We start from the raw sequence: 20,687 nt of genomic DNA, 5'->3' as shown, positions 1-20,687 counted from the left end.
AGGTTTTTGGGGCAGTGGTGGTGTTTTAAAAAACTGACACACAAAACAAACTATTTCATAGGTATGTGTAATGCGTTTCCACAGAAAATGATCGAGTGCTTTCAATGTGCAAGGCTCCAAGCTAGCTACTGAGGGGGGTGCAAAGGTAAATAAGGTAACAATCCTCCACCTCCCAACCCAAACCAACCTAACCCACAACTTTGTTTTCCTCAGAGCTCTGAAACAGGCTAGGATCTTAACAGGTGTAGGAGGGCTGTATATATATGGGAGTAGGTGGGTGGCTGAGGCTATTCTAGATATAGAAGCAAAGTCATGGAGATGGGGAAACATGGAATATTACCAAGAACTGGTAAAGTTCAGTGTGGTAGAAGCTAGTAAGAAACTGAAACAAAGCTCAAAAGATAGCAGACTAAAGGGTAAGATACCAGACTATCAGGGTATGGGGCTGGTATTTTATTCAGCAGGCAATGAATGACTTGAGTTAATGAAAATGGTAATGAATTTCTCGCAGCAAGTGAATGATGTAATCAAAGGGGCATAGATTTGGAGTCAGGAGGAACATCAGAGGCCATCTGGTGCAACATTCCTCCCTGTTAACTCCTCCTCCTCATTTTTCAGATGAAGAACCAAGGTAGGTGCTTAAATTATGATAAAGTAGATACTTTTTATAGGCAAGGCCAGCTACTGGGAGGTGAAGTGACTCGTCCAATAGCTAGGAACTGTTTGTAGGTTGGATTTGAATCCAGGTCTTCATGACTCCAAGTCTATTCTGCCATGATGTCTCACCAGAGTTATGAATAAGTAAGATTAATTTGGCGTATGTTTGGAGCAATGAGACTAGAGGCAGGCTGACTATATGAGGAGGCTGCTGTAATAATCAAGTCTGGGGCATTAAGGTCCTTAACTGTGGTGGTACTGGGAAGGGTGAATGTCAATCAGACATGGTAACGACATTAACAGATTCAATGCTGGGTAAAAGAAAGGAAGAAGTCAAATATAGATGACATGGAGAAGCTGACTAACGGGTAACTTTTCAGCATGTCACATATGGAACAGAGACACATTTTGAAGAAAATACTATTTATTCTGGCAATATACAACTCATACACATTTCAGTTATTGAACGGTGATAAGAAATAATAGGGCAAACAAGTATCCAGTTGCATAAAAGTCTGATTTCTTCTCCAGATGCTTTTGACTTGACATGGAATTCTCAGTGCAGCATTAAGGAGACATCAGGTTATATAACTTAAATAGAACAACAAAGTAATGTGCTTGAAATGAATTTTAGTGATTTTAGAAATGAAACAGTGCCTCCAGTCACTTCTATGCAGTGTATGTAGAAGTTTACATTTTTTGAAAGACCTCCCCGCCCCCCACCCCCCTGTTCTTTTCACTGACAATGTCAGAATCATAAATTGCTGAAAGCTTGGCCACAGTCTGGGAACGCCAGGCAGCATCTGTTTCAATAAACTGGCAAACAATTTGATCTGATATCACTTCTCTATAACGGAACCATTTTCAACTTGTGCATATCCTTGGGAAGAACTGCAGTCACATTTAAACAGATTTTTAAAAGCCTATTTTTATAGAATTCTTAAGGCAAAGTTACGAACAAATAAAAATTGGCATTTACAAAACACTTTACAAGGCACTTCACATACAGTAGAGCATTCGATTCTTACAGCAACACTGTAGAAAAATAAAGGCGGTGATGCTTGCAGGGGTCGGAGGTCACCCTTGTAAAACTTAAGTTCCAGAACAACTTGAAACCTTCCTAAAAAAGAGACCAACTTCAAAACAGATCATGCTCAACATGCCTCCATACTTAAAAGCAAGAACTAAACTAAAATAAAAGTGATTATGAATAGCAGTTCATGTGGATTGATTTTTCCTTCTTACCTATCATGGTTTCTGCCAACAGAGGTTCCCAAAATGTTGTGAATACTTAGTAAACTGTCCTGCAGTTTCTCTTCCTTTTACAATTCATTTCCAATTAAAGAGCAGCTCTCTTCCTTCCTTCCTTCCTTGAGTACTATCTGCTGCCTAAAGCATTTATGTATCCTGCCACCATTGGGGGAAAAATGATGGCACATTAAATCATGAAGTGCTGCATCAGGTTCTGTACTGGCCAAAGAATACGATCATTCTTTGAGGATATTTCCATACAGATAAACTCCAGACATTTAAGAGACAAATGAATAATAATGAGAGGGAGAATGCCAGGAAAGAAAAACACTTGGCTGTACAGATGCTTTCCAACATAAAAACTGACATCATCCATACGGATCACAGATCTAGAGCAGAAAGGGACATCAATACTCATCGAACACTGTCTCTTTCATATTTACAGACCAGTAAACTCAGGGCTAGGGGTTTAAGTGACTTGTCCAAGGTCACACAAGTAGTGTCAGAGGTATGACTTCAGAACCTCTGATTTCGGAACCAGGGCTCTTTGTGCCGTATCACGCTTCCTCCAGGCTTGAAAATTAGGGGACAAAGGTGCTATCCTGCGACAGTCCGGGATTAAATTAGGAGCTGGTGAGTGTAAAGAGCAAGTCAGACTCAGTGACCAATTCAATAAGATGGAAGGGTACCAGTATTTATCAAGCACCCACTATGTGCCAGGCTTTGTGCTAAGTGCTAAGAAATATTATCTCATTTGATCTAGAATGGAAAGGGGCCTTAATATCTTTATACTGAGATACAGAATAACTTTTTATCACAATTTCTTAGATGACCATCCTTTTAACAAAAGACCAGCAACAACTTGGTGAAAAATTGACTTTGAGCAAGTCACCCAAGATCTAAGTGCCCTAGTTTTCTAACTGGTGAAATTAGAGGGTTGGGCTGGATGAATGCTGATGTCTCTCGCAGCTCTATGACCCAGCACCTTTCAAATGAAATATCGGCATCCAAATGGTATGACATCTCATTTTTTCAGTTTAGTTTTACCTAATGGGGAAAGGGAACCTTTTTGGCTTTGTGCTTTACACACATACATACATGCACACATACACATTCACACATATGTATTATATATGCCTATGTGTATCATGTATGTATATATACTATATATGTATGTTTGTATATACAGACACACACATACATATATTCCTTAACAGACTATAAACTGATGAGTAAGCCTTTAAAGGAGCATAAAATATATTGTGCCAATTGACTACGTAAAAGCAATACACACACATGCATTATATATACATAATGTGTCTATATGTATCTCTGTATACATGTACATGTGTTTCCATATACATATGCACATGTGTATCTATGCATGTATATATCTACATCTCCCTATAAATGTCTATATGGGGGATGGACATAGATATACAGACACACATATATATACACACATGCATATACATTATATAGGTATGTGTGTGTGTGTATATATTTATATGTGTGTGTGTGTGCGTGCGTATACACACACACACACACGTGGATTTTAGCTATTGCTCTTACATAATCAAAGAGTATAATGGAATCTGTGCTCCTTTCAAGGCCTGCTCATTAGTTTGTTGTCTAACGGCCTTTCAAGACAGCTATAAAGAACAAAAGGTTAGTGAATGTAATCTATGGCTTATTTCACTCAAAACACTAAGAAAAAGGACCCAATTTATAATTAAGCCACTGTAGTGATCTGAATACAACTCGCTGGAAAATACAGAAAAAGTGCTAGATTCACTTCTGCCACAGACTGCCACACCAAATCCCATTAACAGCTTCTGGTCACTACTAACCTGAAGCAAGCAGACCCCAAGTAGCTCCTGTCACACCATGGTCCTTGTTTTTAAGAATCCGTGAAATCCTTTTCCTTTTTTCAAAGACTGACTCAGATTAAACCACCACATGACAACCACAAACCATACAATATCATGTCCCTTCAAGGCTTTAGCTCTGTAAACCTGAAATCATGCAGCAACTCAACACACAAAGTTTCTCAAAGTGCAATATGTGTTACATATACTATCAAATTCAATGAAATCATTTAGAGGAAAAAACACACACATTATATACTAAATACAGTGCATCATGAGGCCTCTGTTTTTAGAGGATTCCTCTTTTAATCAATATCTCTAATAACCACCACTACTTAAAAGAGGCAGAATTCTCAGAGGAAACTTCTGACTGTACAAAAGTGAATTATTTCATTATAACTTTACATTAATCTATATTCACAACAGTAAATCTTACCATAGTCATTTAAAGGTACCACATATACATACTTTAAACTTCTGGCATTTTGTAGTAATTACAGACACGGAGACCTATCTTGGCTACTCTGTGAGTTACCAACGAACGTATTATACACTATCTAAAGGAAACCATGTTTTCCTTTTGGCCAAATCTCCACTATGGATCTTTGGGAAGGGTTCTTGTTCTCTGTAGAACAACACTGAGCTCCTCAATCACTTTGGACGGTAATTTGTTATCAGTTTCCAAACTAGATTTGCTATTCTTGTCCTCCGTCTTCCTGAGAATCTTGAAGTCTTTATGTGATTTGTGATGACTCTGAAGAATGTCAGCACCTGAGTCCTCCAAACAGTTAAAACTCCGGTGTTTTTTAGTCCGATTTCGGAGTTTGTCCTCCTTGCGTTCCAGACAATGCGCCACCATGGAGGCCCGTTCTCTTAGACTGGCTTCTTTTTGCTCTTTTTCCTGCTTTTCGGGAGGCCTCAGGTTTTCAAGTCCTGCTTTTGCGTTCTAAATGAAACAAAGTAGTTCACATGAAAGCAATTCTCAGTCATGCGACTGTATCCTGTGATTTCAGTTCATTAGTTTTGTATGAGAAATTTAAGAATCAATTCTGCCTAAGAGGCAGGGTTTTATACTAGGTAATGGTTTGTAATTTCTTCAATTTAAATTCATGACATTAACAAAAACTTTGGTTATTTTGAAAGAGTAGCACGAGAGCGAAAGTTACATGAATTAATCGTAGAGCAACTGCACTGCATTTCAAAAAATACTGATACTCTTCATGTCTATCTTTAGGTTTCTTCAAAATACCTCATTTTAATATGCTGTACTTATTGTAATTTATAACATGCATATTTTAAAATAATTTTTAAAATCATGTTTCCAATTTACATTAACTTTTTACTTCAGATTTGACAAATATTTACTGAAGACTTACTATATGTGAAGTTCTGTCCTAGGTCCTGAAATATAAATAGAATTCTATTCTTTTAAGTACTATACTATCACATGTATAAACAGGCACAGTAATCCATACAAGTCTGAATGTAAAAATACCATGCACACGTCTACCTGAGTATAGAAAGCTATTTTTTTTCTTTTTAGAGACAAGATATTTTTCAAAAGGTAAATTCTATGACAGTCACTTTAGAGCTCAAACTTAGCATTACTAAAGAACTTTACAAAGCACACAAAACTTTAAAAACTGCTTTACATTCTTAATTGCATATGATTCTTCTTATGATCATGTAAGTTCAAGCACAGGCAGCCTTCTTTTAGCCTTAGCCCAGCTAAAGAACCTGAAGGTTGAAACGACACACATATAGTAGGGGGTATATTTAAAATTTGAATCTAGGTCTTCTGACTCCATCCAGACATATTAAAGCAAAATTTTTATAAACTTATCAGCATGTCACAAAAGTCCCTCACAAAAGCCTCAATATGGTTCAGGGCTGACCCTAGGTTATCAAACGCTATGCTGGCAAAATACATGCACAGGCAGATTCTAACTTACCGGAAAAGAGGCCTTTCTAACCGTAGGCATAATTACAAACTAAGTGTGTTTTCCAAAGGTCAACCTAGATAAGTATTGAGTCATGGCTAATAGATTGTTCACTAGTTAATAAATTATTTGGCCATGGTAGCCCATGACTTAAAATTAATAATAATAATAATAATGATAATAAGAGAATGACAAATTTAAACTTTCCCACCCTTCTGTCTGCTCATTTGGGGTCATGACAGAATGGCAGAAACGTGGGCAAACGGTGCTAAATATCACAAGGTGTTAAGATTATCTATAAATGTGAGATCAATTTTGATGAATAATAAGTAGACATAATACTAGAGGAATGAAACCACATTGACAATGACATGATCATCATAAATGAAATCAAAAGATAATGAAGTTTCAATTCAGTGGAAGGCTGACTCATAGGTTCTCCTCAGAAGGGCAGAGGCAGGGGAAAAGAGAGTTAGCAGAGGTGGTTTCATTATGTGTTCCATGGCAACAAGAAAGCCTTGGTCACCTCAAACTGCTGTGCTCCTGACGGTCATTACTCATGTGAATTAAACTACTTAGAAGATTTCGTGTTGTGAATACTGTTTTAAAGAAGCTGCTCAGAAGGTGTGTTGCATGACAAGCACCACTCACCCCTGCCCAAATCAGAAAAAAAACAAAACTTCAACAGAAAGGAAACAGATAGCTACCAAAGTGGAGTTATTTCTCAGTCAGATGTCTATATGTAATGACTAGTTAGAACAAGGGCCAAATACAATCCCAAAGTAGAGGAATGTGAAAAGATAGAAAGTAAGCAGTATATGAATTTGCAAATGCTCTAACCTGTACTGTTTACATTCCTGACAATGAAAAAGTGGGAAGTGAATAAAGAAAGGTATTAATTCTTATTGCCGTAATTTCCCTACCAAATTTTAATTGATACACAGTAATCTGAACCAAGGAGAAGACTAAAGAGCTGAGAAAACACATTAGTCAACAAATTAGTCTTAGACAAGGAGAATGAAGAAATATGGCAACAAAGGGCAGCACTGATATTTAACATAAACTTATTTACAAAATATGATGGGCCAGGATTAAGAAAGATTGGGAGCAATATTGATGAAAATTTGAGAAAGGACTAAAAAGCTTTTGCAAATGTTTTTCCATAGTAGATTATATACTATATATTCAGAATCACAGAATGTACTATATGGTACAAATTATACAACATTTCCCTCTACTCAGTGTTTGTTATTTGAGCTACATAAAAGAGGGAAATATGTTCACTAAAAATATCTGTAGTGGAAGTCTTGTACATAGTTCATTATCAATGAAGATTCTCTATAGAGAATGACGTCTTTATCAAACTCCATAATTCTATACAAATTCAACAGATTTAGGGTGATTCAAAAGACACTGGTACAATGATCTACACAGAAAAAACCTAGTGGTGGAAGAATGCTTATTACACAAATTATGGCATGCAATTGGTTGGGAGGTCCAGAGTTTGTTCACATCTGTACACACACACACACACACCCCCCTGGAAAGGCTCTGAAGATAGACAATGAACTGAGCTTAAAATGGAGTAAGAGTAATAGTGTGGGCTGAAATGCTTTTAGAAAACTGTAGTGCTTTTCAATGGTCCCAAACTCTCTCTAAAACAAAAATCAAACAAATATTCTTAAGGTGATGTTTATATGGTTGTAAATCAGGAAAAAACAATCTGTGAAGTGTCGAAATTGTTGGTAACCAAAAGGACAATGGAGAGAAATGTAAGACATACATATAGACTAGTAATAATGTCTTGATATAAGTGGCATAAAAGACAGTATCTCTTACATTTTCAAACATGAAAATTAACGTACCAGTCACGGAGAGAGTGTGGGGGGGCTAACAGTTATACATTTCAAGTGCTGTACTAGTTCCCACAGAATGTTAAAATATCTAGAGGAGAGCCTTAGAAACCTCAGGAGGATCTTCTATAAGGGGATTTATGGGAGCATATGTTTGTTTATCTCAATTAAGATATTCATGCATGTATGAGGCTCAGGGGGTTTAGAAATTTCAGCAGTCTGAACTTCTACACTGTTAACTAAATCCTATGTAACAACGATTTGACCCATGTTTTGTTCTCCAGCCGGAAAGAAGGAAAAAAAAATTGCCTTCATGAAAGATACCAATGCTTCTTTGTTGATGCCTAGGGGCCATCTTTCAGGCCACTAACTTGGCTAAGAAATACCATTAGTTCCCAAAGCACTGAAACTTGAGTAGGTCACTGTAAAATGTAAATGTGTTACCACAGCTTCAGACTGATTTCTTTATAAGGGAGACAGTTGTTAAACTTAATTTCTGGTCGTAATATTTTAGCAATAGAATTCCTGAAGGTACATTTGAGATCACCTAAGCTACTTTAGAGATAAAGAATGGCATGGGACAGGGTGGGCAGTTAATGATATGATTAAAACAAAACCTAAGTATCTCAAGAATTAAAAAAAAAATTCAAAATGGTTGTATTCACTAAATTATTAACCAGGTACTTTGTAAAATGTTATAGTTACAGATCAGGAATGGGTTCTGTGATGTAGTGGAAAGTACCTCAGGTTTAAAGTTGCAGCTCTGCCCAGAGGCGGAAACCTCTGTTCAAGCTTGCTACATAACCTTGAACAAGTCACTTGATCTCTAGGAACCTCAGGCTATTTAATCTATAAAGAGAAGCATGGAAGAGAAAATCTCTACAATTCCCTTCCAAGTATAGTAAAATCCTATGATTCTAGATCAAGATGAATGCAAATATTCTTTTCACAGTGCAACATTTAAAACATTTATATTTAATATTTAAGTCAATGAGCTAATTACCATTGTAAATTACACTTTGCACAAGAAAAAGAAATTTATGTTCTAATTCAGTATAAAACATTAAACTCCCCACCTACCTCTATATTTCTTCTGGCTTGGTTATTATTTTTCTCTTGCTGGATGGGAATTAAAGGCAAACCGCCAACTTTGGGATTTTTGGTTATAGATCGCTTACGTTCTTTTCCAGCTGGTGGCCATATATCATTATCATGCTGTGGAGACACAATTTCTGGCTGTTGGCATGGGCTTATATTATGATACTATGTCATATGCACACAAATCGACTCACTCAACTCTTTTCCTTTATCTCCACATAAGATGATCTACCTTTTGTAAGAACGTTATTTGTAATTATTAGGTTGATACCACAGCCCTGTTGCTGGAGGATCTCTGACTGTTAAGTGAACTGAGCTTTAAGGTCTCTGTTCAATTTCTAGGTTGCAAACATGGGCCCGCTATACTATTTATCAAAGCTAAAAAAAATCTTTGGGGAATAGAAAAAAAAATTCTGTGTAAGAAAAGGAATATATCTGTCTTAAATTTCTATGTCCCAGAATTGATGGAAATATATTTTTATTCTTTCAACTAGGCCAAAGAAAAAGTTTTGGAAGGAAAGAATTTTTACCTTAAATATCCCAAATGAATATTAGATACACTTTCTTTACTTATAGCCACTTAATACTTATTACTTAATTGCATTTTGTGTAAACATTGTCTTCTAATTAGAAAAATTTTACTAAAAATCTGGTACATATTTCCATAAATTTAGTGACTCCACCTTGAACAGTGCACTAAATAAAGTAAATCAATTTACAACATTTAAAATGTCACATTGGATTAAGACAAACAAAAGTTCTTAACATATTAGGAAATAATGTGCAAGTAACATCAACTTTTTAAATAACCCTTTCCTTAATGAAATAATCAAAGTTTTTAGAACAAAAAAATGGGATGAGAATTAATGGCACCTCATAACAATATCTTTTAAGTGTGCACTTCAGAGTATGTTCTTTTGAAACTTAATGGCTAAATATTTATTCCGTATTTACATTTATTATTAAGAAAAGGCATCTTTATCATGATAAATATGGTGCTTATTTTAAGAAAAGTTGAGAAAAAAATCTCAAAGTTTGTTTAGGTCTTCTTGATAAAATTTAATGTTTGCATAATGTGTCCCTTAAATTTTGGGTATCTATAATCTGTTAGAAGCACAAACATTCAATTTCTTCCTAGACTGAATATGTACTTTTTCTTTAAACACTTAACTTACTTTAAACAAACCTACAAATGCGTATTTGAGAAATGTTTTAAGTGCCATATTATTTCTATGGCTAGATACTCCTAACATGGAAAGCTTCCACTGGGAACTGTATAGAGAGTAATGATGACACTTTGGGAGCACTATTGCATACTAGAGGTGCTAGAAGATATCTCAGGAATCCATAAGAGTCAATGTCTTTTAAAAGTATTTAATTCATTTCCAGGAAAAACAAACACTGAGAAGACTTGGTGGATGTGTCTCAATGGATTGAACTCAGAAGAAGAATGAAAAGATATTAAGTAGTAGTATGGAGTTTGCCTTGGTGTCAGGAAGACCTAGTTCAAGTGCCGGTTCTGTCATGCTTAACCAATTAATAGCATTTATTAAGCATCTACTATGTACCAGATACCAAGTTAAGGAAACAAGTATAAAAAATAACTCCTACTCGCAAGGAGTTAATGTCCTAATGGAATAGACAAAAAGTACATATATAACTAAATACAGAATGACTATGACAAGAATAAACACAAAGTAGTTAAATATAAGGTGGTCTGGGAGGGAGGCCAATAGTAGTTGAGGGTAGATCATGGAGAAGGTGGTATTTGATCTAAACTTTTAAGAGTGACTGAGCAAGTCATTTAACCTATCTATGCCCCAGGTAACTCTCAAAGACAATCTTGCAAAAGAGTTGCTGATCTGAATTGGTGTAGCAATTTCCTCATCCAGGTCATATGCCACAGTGCGGATTTCTTTTGTAATGGGGTTGGATTAGATGGTCAGTGAGTTCCCTTCCAATTCTCAAATTCCATGATTCTGTGTGCTTTATTCCAGTGAAATCACAGGTCCATAGGTAAAAGAAACTGCATCCATAGATATGTATGGATTTTTAAAGGTGATTTAAAGACAAATGCTCTGAATATTATCATTTTTCATTACAGTTAGGGATAGGCCAGAGTACCAGGCTAGAACCTGTTTTAGACTTAGATGGTGGAAAGATAATTCATATTTCTTTTTTAAATATGGGGGAAGACCTTCATTGGGAAATGAAAGGTCAATGACTAGATTAAGAGAAACTTCAAAAAGGCTAGTCTCTAGGCTTTCCTGTACAAATCTCATCTCAGCTAGTTACAGAATAATGTTAAGACTAGCAGTGTTTATTAGCCACCAGGAAAGGTAATAAATTAAATGAAGCAAAGAAAGTGGTTTTCAAAAGAAGTGACATCTAGAGCTGGAAGTGAATGACCTGACATGATTCTGAAGTCCTTTAAGAGGAGTAGGAGATTACATCACCACTAATAAGGAATGACAACTGAATTGTTGCCAATTAATTTCACTCATCTAGTGGACTGTGTGACTAGGAATGCAATTACGTAGTCAGAGGGGATCAGGGAAGAACACCCATTTCTACTGATGAGGGTCTTTTTAAAGAAGTAGAAGTACTGTCATTTAAACTGTGTTATCAGGACCCTCAGGAGAAGGGTATATACATCTAAGCACCTACATTTTGAAGCCTCTTTAAATGATTGTTCTACTGGAACTGTAAAACTAAAAAAAGAACCTACATTTCTCTGTCTTCATAAATTAAAAATAAATGTTGAAAATGACTAATGGTAGATATCTCTAGGGTGGGGGGAGGAGTGAGAGAAGAAAAAAAGAAAGTTACATGATAACTTTATTATATATTTAAAAGGAATAGCAAGTAGTACATAATATATTTGCAGTTTCATGTTCAATCATCTTTTTTCTATTCTACTATGTCATGGAAATGCTTGTTTTATTTCTGAAGTTCAGAACAAAATGAATTTTTTAAAAAGTGACTACCTTGAATTTTGCTGTTAAGCACTTTCCAAACACTTTTAGTATATATGTATATGTGTGTGTGTGTGTGTGTGTGTGTGTATGCATGCCACATGCCTCTTAAAACCAATTGTAGATTTTCTGAAATCAAGAGATACTTAAAAAGTTAAAGGAAAAAGCAATATTCTAAAGTCTATCTACTTTACCTTTCAGAAAGCTATAAAATAGAGGGGAAAAAAATCACAATGATCTGATTATGTAGCCAATCAGTATTTATACCACTAAATAAGAAAGAGATAATATGAGAATAAGTCTCTTCCCCTGGCAGGAATAATCAGCTTTCTTGTATACTTAAGCTATGTTTGTACTCAAAAATCATAATGGTAGGATTCTAGAAAGTCTGCCTAGAATTATCAGAGAATCTGGGAAAGTGAGAAGTATTAATAACCTGATAGCTAAAAAAGTCTTGCTCATTCTTTGAGCCCAACATATGAAAGTAATTTCTCCCATATAAATGAGAAAAGAATGGGAGGCACACTTAGTGGATGAAAATGTAGGCTTTAAAGCAGAAAAAGAAAATGAATCTGCTTCAGGTAATCAAAAGAAACTGTGGAATACACAGCCTATATGTAAAGATGGCAGCTGCCACCAAGGCTATAAGAACACTACTATTAAGAACAGGCCCAGGTATTTCATAGATGGGTCATATGACTGGCAAGATGGTGGGATAGCTGTTTTCCTCAAGAAAAAGGAATTATGTACTAAATATGGAATAGCAAAAGCTGAATTCAAAAGAGAAGCCAGAAACCTCATTGAAGGTTAAAAGAAAAAAGTAACATCACAAAATTTAATAAATAGACCTCCAACTCAGCCTTCTCTACATCCCAGGCACAGTAAGTGAAAGCAATCTCCTAGGCTGGGGTATAGCTTTAGGGATTCCTACCTAACCCTTCTTTGGCAAAGACCCAGCTTGAACCCAGCCTCATCCTATAAGCAGTAGGAGATATCAATTCTGTTCAGCTATAGGAAGCAAAGAGCTTTTATGCTTAAGGGAAGGAGGAACAAAAAGGCAGTTTTTACCCTAGTCAGAGGCATGGCTGGAGGCTCTCCACACCTCCTTAATAAAATAGAGGTTGAGGATTCCCAAACTCAAGGGTTTGTAGAGTACTTGAAGAGGAACCAAAGGCTGAAGAGGAAAACCAGAGAAAAGTTATAGGGAATAGAAGAGAAAGACTGAAAGAGGAAACAGATAACACAGAAAGTCTGAATGAAAACCTAACTCAGCAGATAAACCATTATAGGGGTTTCTAGAAAGAAACATAATAGCCAGCATTTCTACAGCAGCTCTATGATTTGCAAAGAGCCTTCCATAGTATCTCATCTGATCCTCATAACAACCCTGTGACATAAAGTGTTATTATCTCCACTTTAGGGATACAGAAACTGAGGTTGAGAAAAATTAGGTAATTTACCAAGCACCGCCCTCTTAATGTCTGAGGCTGGATTTAAACTCAAGTCTTCCTGACTCCAGGCCCAGGACTCTATCCACTAACTGCCTAGCTGTCTTAAAGAGTTCAAAACACCTATCATCAAGAACTATGAAGAATTATACTGTGAAGAAAAATGAACCAAAACTTTCCACCCAAAAAGAGATTTCTGTAGACTACCCAGAAAGCAAGAAGTAATGGCAAGAACTTATGGATGGTTTATAAAAGATTTCATATGCGGGAATTCTGCACATTATGAGACCACTTTCTCTGGGGGAAAGAAAAAAGGATTTTACCCAGGATTGTATCCAACCTGCAGAAAAGGGATATTAGCCCCCAACAGTAGTTAAGCAGCAAGCAAGGTAATGGTATAGGGTCGGGAGAAAGGGATGAGGTTCAGAGACATAGAACCAGAAAGAGAAGCTGGTCTTAGTGGAAAGTGATGACAGTGGACAGGACCAGGTAACATGACAAGACATGTGACTTTCACTCTGTAAAACTGCTTTAATTAAATACTGTTTCTTTCATCAACTGATATTTCTAGGAGTAAAGCATAGCACACACACAAAAAAAGGAGGATCAAGGAAAATCTACAAATGCAACAAGATAAGGGAAATTCAAGTTTGGCACTCCTAGAATAGTTTCTACATAGTAATTATATGTCAATAAAGACACAAGAGAGAATAAAGAAGAAGCCAGTGAACTGGAGAACAGAAATCTGAATACACTAGAAATGAAAAGAAATAAGAAGGAAAAATAAAGAAAAACTTCTTGGAAAAAGGTACCGCAAAAAAAAATTATCTAAGATACTGGAAGGGAAGAGAGGTGTGGTTTTAGAACCACAAACTTAGATGGTAGGGGAGAAATGGTGCAAAAATAAGAATATAACAAAAAAATTAATAATTTAAGTAAATTCAAGGAACTTAACAAAGGAAAGGTAATTAGGAATTATAGGAGATAACTGGAGGAATAGAGCAGTGTCAAAATAATATTAGCAAAACTAATTACAAAGACAAAATCCTGACTTAAAGGAGAAAGTAAAAACATAAAAGAACAGGAGAAAAAAAATTAGGCCTAACAAGCATAGCTTAAATAACAGTGGATGAAACAATCCAACAAAATGAGTAACAGAGTGAATAAGAAAACAAAATCCAACAATTTGGCGTATACAAAATAAATATACTTAAAATAGGACATGTAAAGAATAGGTCCAAATGTCAGCTCGCGATAACTACTGGAATCATATATTCATCGAATGAGAGAACTAACCTTAACAATTTACCAACTAAATCATAAGCTTCAGGCAAGCCTAAATAAATGAGAAATGAGTCAGATGCAAGGAGAGTCATAGAGATCTCTAAGACAAGTTTGAAGGAGGAAACTCTAAGGTCGGTGCAAGATGGACTGAAGCCCAGACAAAGCATCTGTGGGGTGAGTTAAATGAGCTGCTTTCTTCATTGAAGAAGTCAGGAATGAGAGCAAGATCCATAAGCTCAATGGTGTCTGTAAAGCTGAAAGGAAACTGGGGGAAGGAGAATAGACTCTCATTGAACTTAAGACTGGGAAAGAGGTTCCACTGGGCACTGAAGATCATCATCCCTAGAGGCAGGTTCTGGGATGAGCTTTTGACCTCATTAGGTCTGAAAGTAGGATCAATTAAACCTAGCTTGGGTGACTTTGCTCATTTATTATTTTTGTTGCTGATAATAATACTAGCAGATGGTATTTAAACAACAGTTTAAGGCTTGCAAAGAATTTTACATATACTATACAATATGATACTGTGGGGGAACTATTATAGGTATTGTTCTCATCTTGCTGATGAGAAAAAGCAAGTTCAATTTTTCCCATGATGGAAGTATTGGGGGGCAGGATTTGAACCCAGGTCTCTCCTTGCTCCAGGTTCTGCCTTCCTACCACTACACCACTCTGTCTCCCATCTATTCATCTGACGTAGCAGAAATAATCATGAAACTTGAAAAGACTACATAGATAAAAAGAGAATTTGGTCAGCACTGATACTCATGACCCTCAAATTACTAGCTGTATAATTTATGGAGGCAGCTATGTGGCTCAGTGGATAGAGTGTTGGGCCTGGAATCAGGAAGACCTGAGTTCAAAGCTAGCCTCAGGCACTTACTAGCTGTGTGACAGTGGACAAATCACTTAACCCTGTTTGCCTTAATCCACTGCAGAAGGAAATGGCAAACCACTCCAGCATCTTTGCCAAGAAAACCCCATGGACAGCACTGGCATGTTATGGTCAATGGGGTCATGAAGAGTTGGACATGACCGAATGACTGAACAAGACAGAACTTACGATACTTACTAGGTGTGTGACTTTGGGTTAAGTTACTTGCCCTCTCTCCTCTTCTACAATAAAACATTAATTAGTGAGCACGAAGTTTAAGGTCTTTTCACAGTCTAATTCCACAGCCTTATTTCACACTAGTCTACCTGATTCTCCTCTTCTACATTTTAGGCACCTGAAGTATTATCCACGATTCTCCAATTTCTCTCACCTCCCAAATTCAATCTGTTTCCAAGTCCTCTTGATTTTGCCTTTGTAACTTCTCTCCGTGTGCGCCCTTTTCTCCTATGACTCTACCATCACCCTGGTACAAGACCCAATCACTGTGCTGAACTACTCCAGCCATAGCTTGGGGGCTGGTCTCTCTGAACTAAGTCCATCCTCTACTCAGATGTCAAAGTGATCTTCCAACAGCGTAGGCTGATGAAGGCACCTTCTGCCCCCCATTCAGTAAACTCCAGTGGCTTCCTTTTCCCCTCCAGTGTCAAATATAAAATCCTCTCTTGGGCAATTAAAGCCTTACATCGTATACCCCTCCCACGATGTACTCTGTAATTCAGAGACACTGACCTCTTTGTTGTTCTTATACAACACACTCCATCTGCCAACTCAAGGCAATCTCACTGGCTGCTGCCTATGCCTGGAATTTTCTGCCTCCTCATCTCCACCTCCTGGCTTTCCTGACTTCCTTCAAGTCCCAACTAAAATCTAAAATCTCACTTTCTACAAGAAGCCTTTCTTAATGCTCCTTATAATGCTTTCTATCTCCTATCTTCAATTTATCTTATGTATTTATCTTGTTTGAACACATTTGTTTTCTTCTTGTTTCTCCTATTAGAACATGAGCTCCTTAAGGTCATGGGGCTGTTTTTGCCTTTCTTTGTATCCCTAGTACTTAGCGCAGTGCCTGGTCCATAGCAGGAACTTAATAGGCACTTACTAATTGATTGAAAAATAAAACCATATAACCTAACATTTATCTCCTTGCTTCATGAATTTTCCCCAAGCCTCTGTCATGCTCCCTCCTCATCTCTACTTTTCAGAATCCCTTTTTTTTTTTTTTGAGACTTAGCTCAGGAGCCACTTCTGGGAAGTCTTTGCTGACAGAGCCTCTCCATCCTCAAACATTATTAGAGCACTTTTACTTTTTCTTTGCCTTCTTTACGCTACTTGGATTAGAGTTGCTTGCATTCATGAAAAATGCTTAAGAAGAAGAACCATTTCATTTCTATTTTTTTTAAGTATCTCCAGTACCCAGGAAAGGCTTTGCATAAGGTAGGAACTTGTGCAAGTGCCTCCAGCACTTAGCATACTGCCTGGCACAAAGCAGGTATTTAAAATGTTTATTGATTGACTGAATAAATAAATATTTGCTGAATTAATTTAACTGAAGCATAGTTGGGGATGACATACTGTTTATTGATGCTTACATGTACCTTCTTTCTCTCTCCTCACCATATATTGGACAGGGTAAATGCTAAATGGCTAGCTAGTGAACTTGTTTATGGCAAACCAAACAGGTCAAAGAGAAAAACTTACAAGTCTTGGGTCAAAGTAGGAATTCTAGGAACCCAGGGCACAACTAGAGAATTACCAACTAGGACTTCGCTCCTGGTTTTTAAATCTAGAGGGTTCTGACAGCACTTGCATTCCTTTAGAAGGTAAAAAACTCAACTTATTAAGAGTAACTAATTAAACTAGGAAGTTAACATGTGTTGCCTCCTCTCCCTTTTTCTCCTACTTCAGATGACCTCCTCCTTAGCCTGCAGTGATCTATCCCGCCATGGTGACACAATGTTCTAGCTTCTCTGTACACAGAGTCTGGTGTCTGGGAATCTTTGATTCCTCTCTACCTTCCTCTACCTCAAAGACCCATGGGTCCTGAGGTTCTAAGCTCCTGGGTCTCCCCTTACAATTCCCTTCTCAACTGTATTGGTCTGAAGAAGTTGATCTGAGGGCACTTTTCATACTGCTCACTCATTCCAGGTGATAGAAAGGGTAATTTCATCTCTGGTCTAGCACTAAAGAAACCTGTGGGAGAGCTGACACTAGCTTCTGAAGGTGGATTTGGAATGCCATACATTGCATGTTTTGAGATTCTCTAGCTTTCCCTTTCTTATTTATGGATATTATCTTCCATAACATGTCTCTTCTGGTGGCAGGTTATGTTGCTTTTCTTCTCTATGGATGCCTTTGGGTTCATTCTCCATGGCCTGTGCTGTACTGTATGAAAAAAAAAATTCCCAGTCTTATCTAAAAAAATCACTCACCAGGCTTTTAAGGTCTTATGGGCCTTGGGTCAATGGAATTCCTACCCTGACCCACTTCTTACCTGCATGGCTTTCCTGACATGCATTAATTAGTTTATTGTTAATGCTAGTTCTATTCTTTAGTGCATTTGGGCTTCTTTGTTCTAAACTAGCATCCAGTACTAATTTTATTAGCAGCTATTTGATCTTGATAGAGAAAGCCACCTTTCTCTGGAAGCCACCTGCACCACCCCTATCTCCCATGACCAGAAGTATATGGTCTCTTCTTATATGAAGGCTGAGACTCTCTTATGGGACTTGCACTGAGGTCCTATTTGTGTGAGGGGTGCCCTCTGCCTGTTCATTTGCACATGAAAGATGACTGACATAATCCAAACTTGGTGAATGTTTGAGACTTTCTTGACTCAGAGTACCCACACCTCCTATGCTCCTACATCCCAGAGATCATTTTCAGGCCCAGGATAATGACCCAATGCCTCATTTTCTTCCATCTCTGAATTCACTACCAATATGCCTTCTTTTGTCTAGAGCTCAGTCACTCAGGTCTTCTGTGGAAATAAATACTATTTTCCAATTTCTCCCTTTCCTTGCTATATAGAAACAGCACTGTTTTCTAAATTTTTTACATTTTATTGCTAGCAACTACATGGAAACATAAAGAGGTGTTAAGCAATGAAGAAAAAAGAGGAATTAAAAAATTAATACATTTTAAAAGGAGGCAAAAATTGACCTTTAATGAGAATATAAATGGAACTAGACCTTAATCTTTCTTGGCTCTCCTATTTACTGATTCCTTTCCATTCCTGTTCCTGGAGTCAGCTGTCTTAATCTTATTACCATTCTAAGCACTCAGGTTTCAAGCCTAAGGTATATTTTGGCTGGCAAGGTAGCTAGGATTCTTAACTCATTCTAGAAACTGCTTCTGATCTTTTTTTCCTGGGCATTGGGTTCTAGCTTGAGGAAAATATTTCTTAATCTGGCTCCCTCCTGCCCCCAAATTCTTCCCTCAAGCTTAAGACTATTTAATTGCCCTTAAACTCATTTGGAACATTCCAAGAGTTTTCTAAGCCTCCTTACCTTTGGCAATTTTTGATCTTTCATTAGCAGTTTGGGTGTGGAAGGCTCATGGATTTCAAAAATTTCTTTCAATGTTTGAGGCTGCTGTGGCTTCAGAACTTTAGGATTGTCTACCCTTATCCTTTTCTCACTTTTCCTTCCCTCATTAGTATCAAAGATGGCACCTCGAGGCATTCAGGGAATAAACATGGCATATTGTTCCCTCTGTGACCTTCTGCAGGTATTAAAAACTTCAGCACCCAGCCAAGTCCCACTGGACCCTTAGCTCATTTCTCTTTTTTTCTGGTTAGTTTGCCAGAATCAAGTTCCAAACAAGAGCTGGCTCTGCTCTGATCATTAACAAAAAGGCAATATCTACAATCTTCATTACATTAATATACTTAATATTTCTACTAATAAATAATACTTTATTTCTTGAAAGGTTAAATTACATACAAGTTCAAAGTAAACAGAGAATCCTTCAGATTGCTGTTCTAAGATAAAGACATTCCTTTCCTCATCCCTCTTGAGGGAGGTACTCATTGTTATGCACATTCACTTCTATCCAGGTACTTCATGATTTTCATACATTTTAATAATGAGGGAAAGTGAAAAATAAAAACCTATATATAAGTGCATGAATGTCAGCTTTAATCTAGGCTATCTCACAAAACCTTTTTTTGAAAATCTTTTTTTCTCAGTTTTGAAAAATAAAAAATATCAATTCTATAAAAATACACTAAATGGATGTTATATCATACCTGGGCAAGAAAAACACTGGTCAACCATTCCATCTGTGTTTGTGGACCATCACAACACATATACCTGAAAAAAACAGGGGCATTAAAATGCATAACACATGAATAAATTGTGTACTTCTAATAGTCACCTACAATATGGGTGATTACTGCGTTCACATTCAAAAACCTCCTTGAGATTCTCCTGATTTATGATTTAATGTAATCAGAAGCTGAATATTAAAGTAGAGGCTATTTCAGGTTTCTGTTAAATGTATATCATTTAAAAAGTTTATGACTTCAAAGTCTTAGTGAAAATAAAACTTGCTTTGCCTTAGAAGGCAGGGTAAGAGGAGACATTTTACTAACTATTCCAATATGAGGCAGACAGAGAACGCGAGTGAATGTATAAAAACAACATGAAATTGAACAAAACCTTTCAGATGATCTAAGCCCAAGGATAATAAAATGTTTGTACTCATTCAAGCAGGGGTATCTTAAGCAGTAACACATACATAACTACAAAGTGAAAATACTGAAAATCCTCATCTATATTACTGAAGAGGAATATGAAAAAATAAGCCACATGTGTATTCTTAGCTACAGATTTTTCTCAGCTATAGCAGATGTGACAATTTTTAAAGGTTACGAATTCATCTGGGGCAGCCTTGTAGCTGCTGTAGTTTCATATCAAAAATGGTAAGCACAAAGATCAGTGACATCATGATTTCAGTCTGTGTCACCAGCCATTGCCCATTCTCCCATGTTTATCTTTGAATTCTTCCTTCTCTCGTCCTTCAGATCCAGTCGGTCTTCAAGTTCTGATGATTCTATTTCCACATCCCATTCATTTGTCCCCTTCCTTCCTATTTTCACTGTCACCAAAGGCCCTCATTATCACATGCCTAGAAAACAGTAAATAGTCTCTAAATTGATTTTCCTGCCTCCATCCTTCCTCAATATCAAAATGTATCCTTCAGTTCTACCTACTGAGAGACTAATTTTTCTTTATCTGGTTATATCACAGCTCTGCTCAAAAATCTTCAGTGGCTCCCTTTTCCCTACCTACAGAATACCGTTCCAACTTTCTTCAAGATATTCAAGACATCTTCGTGCCTACAGTCACTCGATTTCTTGTACCTAAAATGTCCACCTGTATTTCTACTTACGTATATACGTATATATGTACATATATA

The 20,687-nt window shown here is 36.8% G+C and overlaps 1 protein-coding gene across 2 annotated transcripts in view; it reads right to left on the bottom strand.

The window, feature by feature from the left end:
- Positions 1 to 3,413: 3,413 nt before the first annotated feature.
- ARAP2 (ArfGAP with RhoGAP domain, ankyrin repeat and PH domain 2) overlaps positions 3,414 to 20,687 on the bottom strand; it is a 199,225-nt gene continuing 181,951 nt past the window's right edge. The window contains exons 30-32 of one of the 2 annotated variants that reach the window (XM_036763354.1): positions 19,516 to 19,579; positions 8,650 to 8,784; positions 3,414 to 4,722 (exon numbers count right to left, since the gene is read on the bottom strand). In XM_036763354.1, coding sequence (XP_036619249.1) covers positions 4,372 to 4,722; positions 8,650 to 8,784; positions 19,516 to 19,579 — 550 coding nt within the window. In that variant the 3' untranslated portion in view covers positions 3,414 to 4,371. The remainder of the gene's footprint in view (positions 4,723 to 8,649; positions 8,785 to 19,515; positions 19,580 to 20,687) is intronic. The other variant, XM_036763355.1, reaches the window with a different exon arrangement.

The sequence above is a fragment of the Trichosurus vulpecula genome, chromosome 6, assembly GCF_011100635.1.
Source record: "Trichosurus vulpecula isolate mTriVul1 chromosome 6, mTriVul1.pri, whole genome shotgun sequence".
Classification (NCBI taxonomy): domain Eukaryota; kingdom Metazoa; phylum Chordata; class Mammalia; order Diprotodontia; family Phalangeridae; genus Trichosurus; species Trichosurus vulpecula.
The sequence above is the reverse complement of the archived record's forward strand: the minus strand, read 5'-3'. Positions and strand labels throughout refer to the sequence as shown.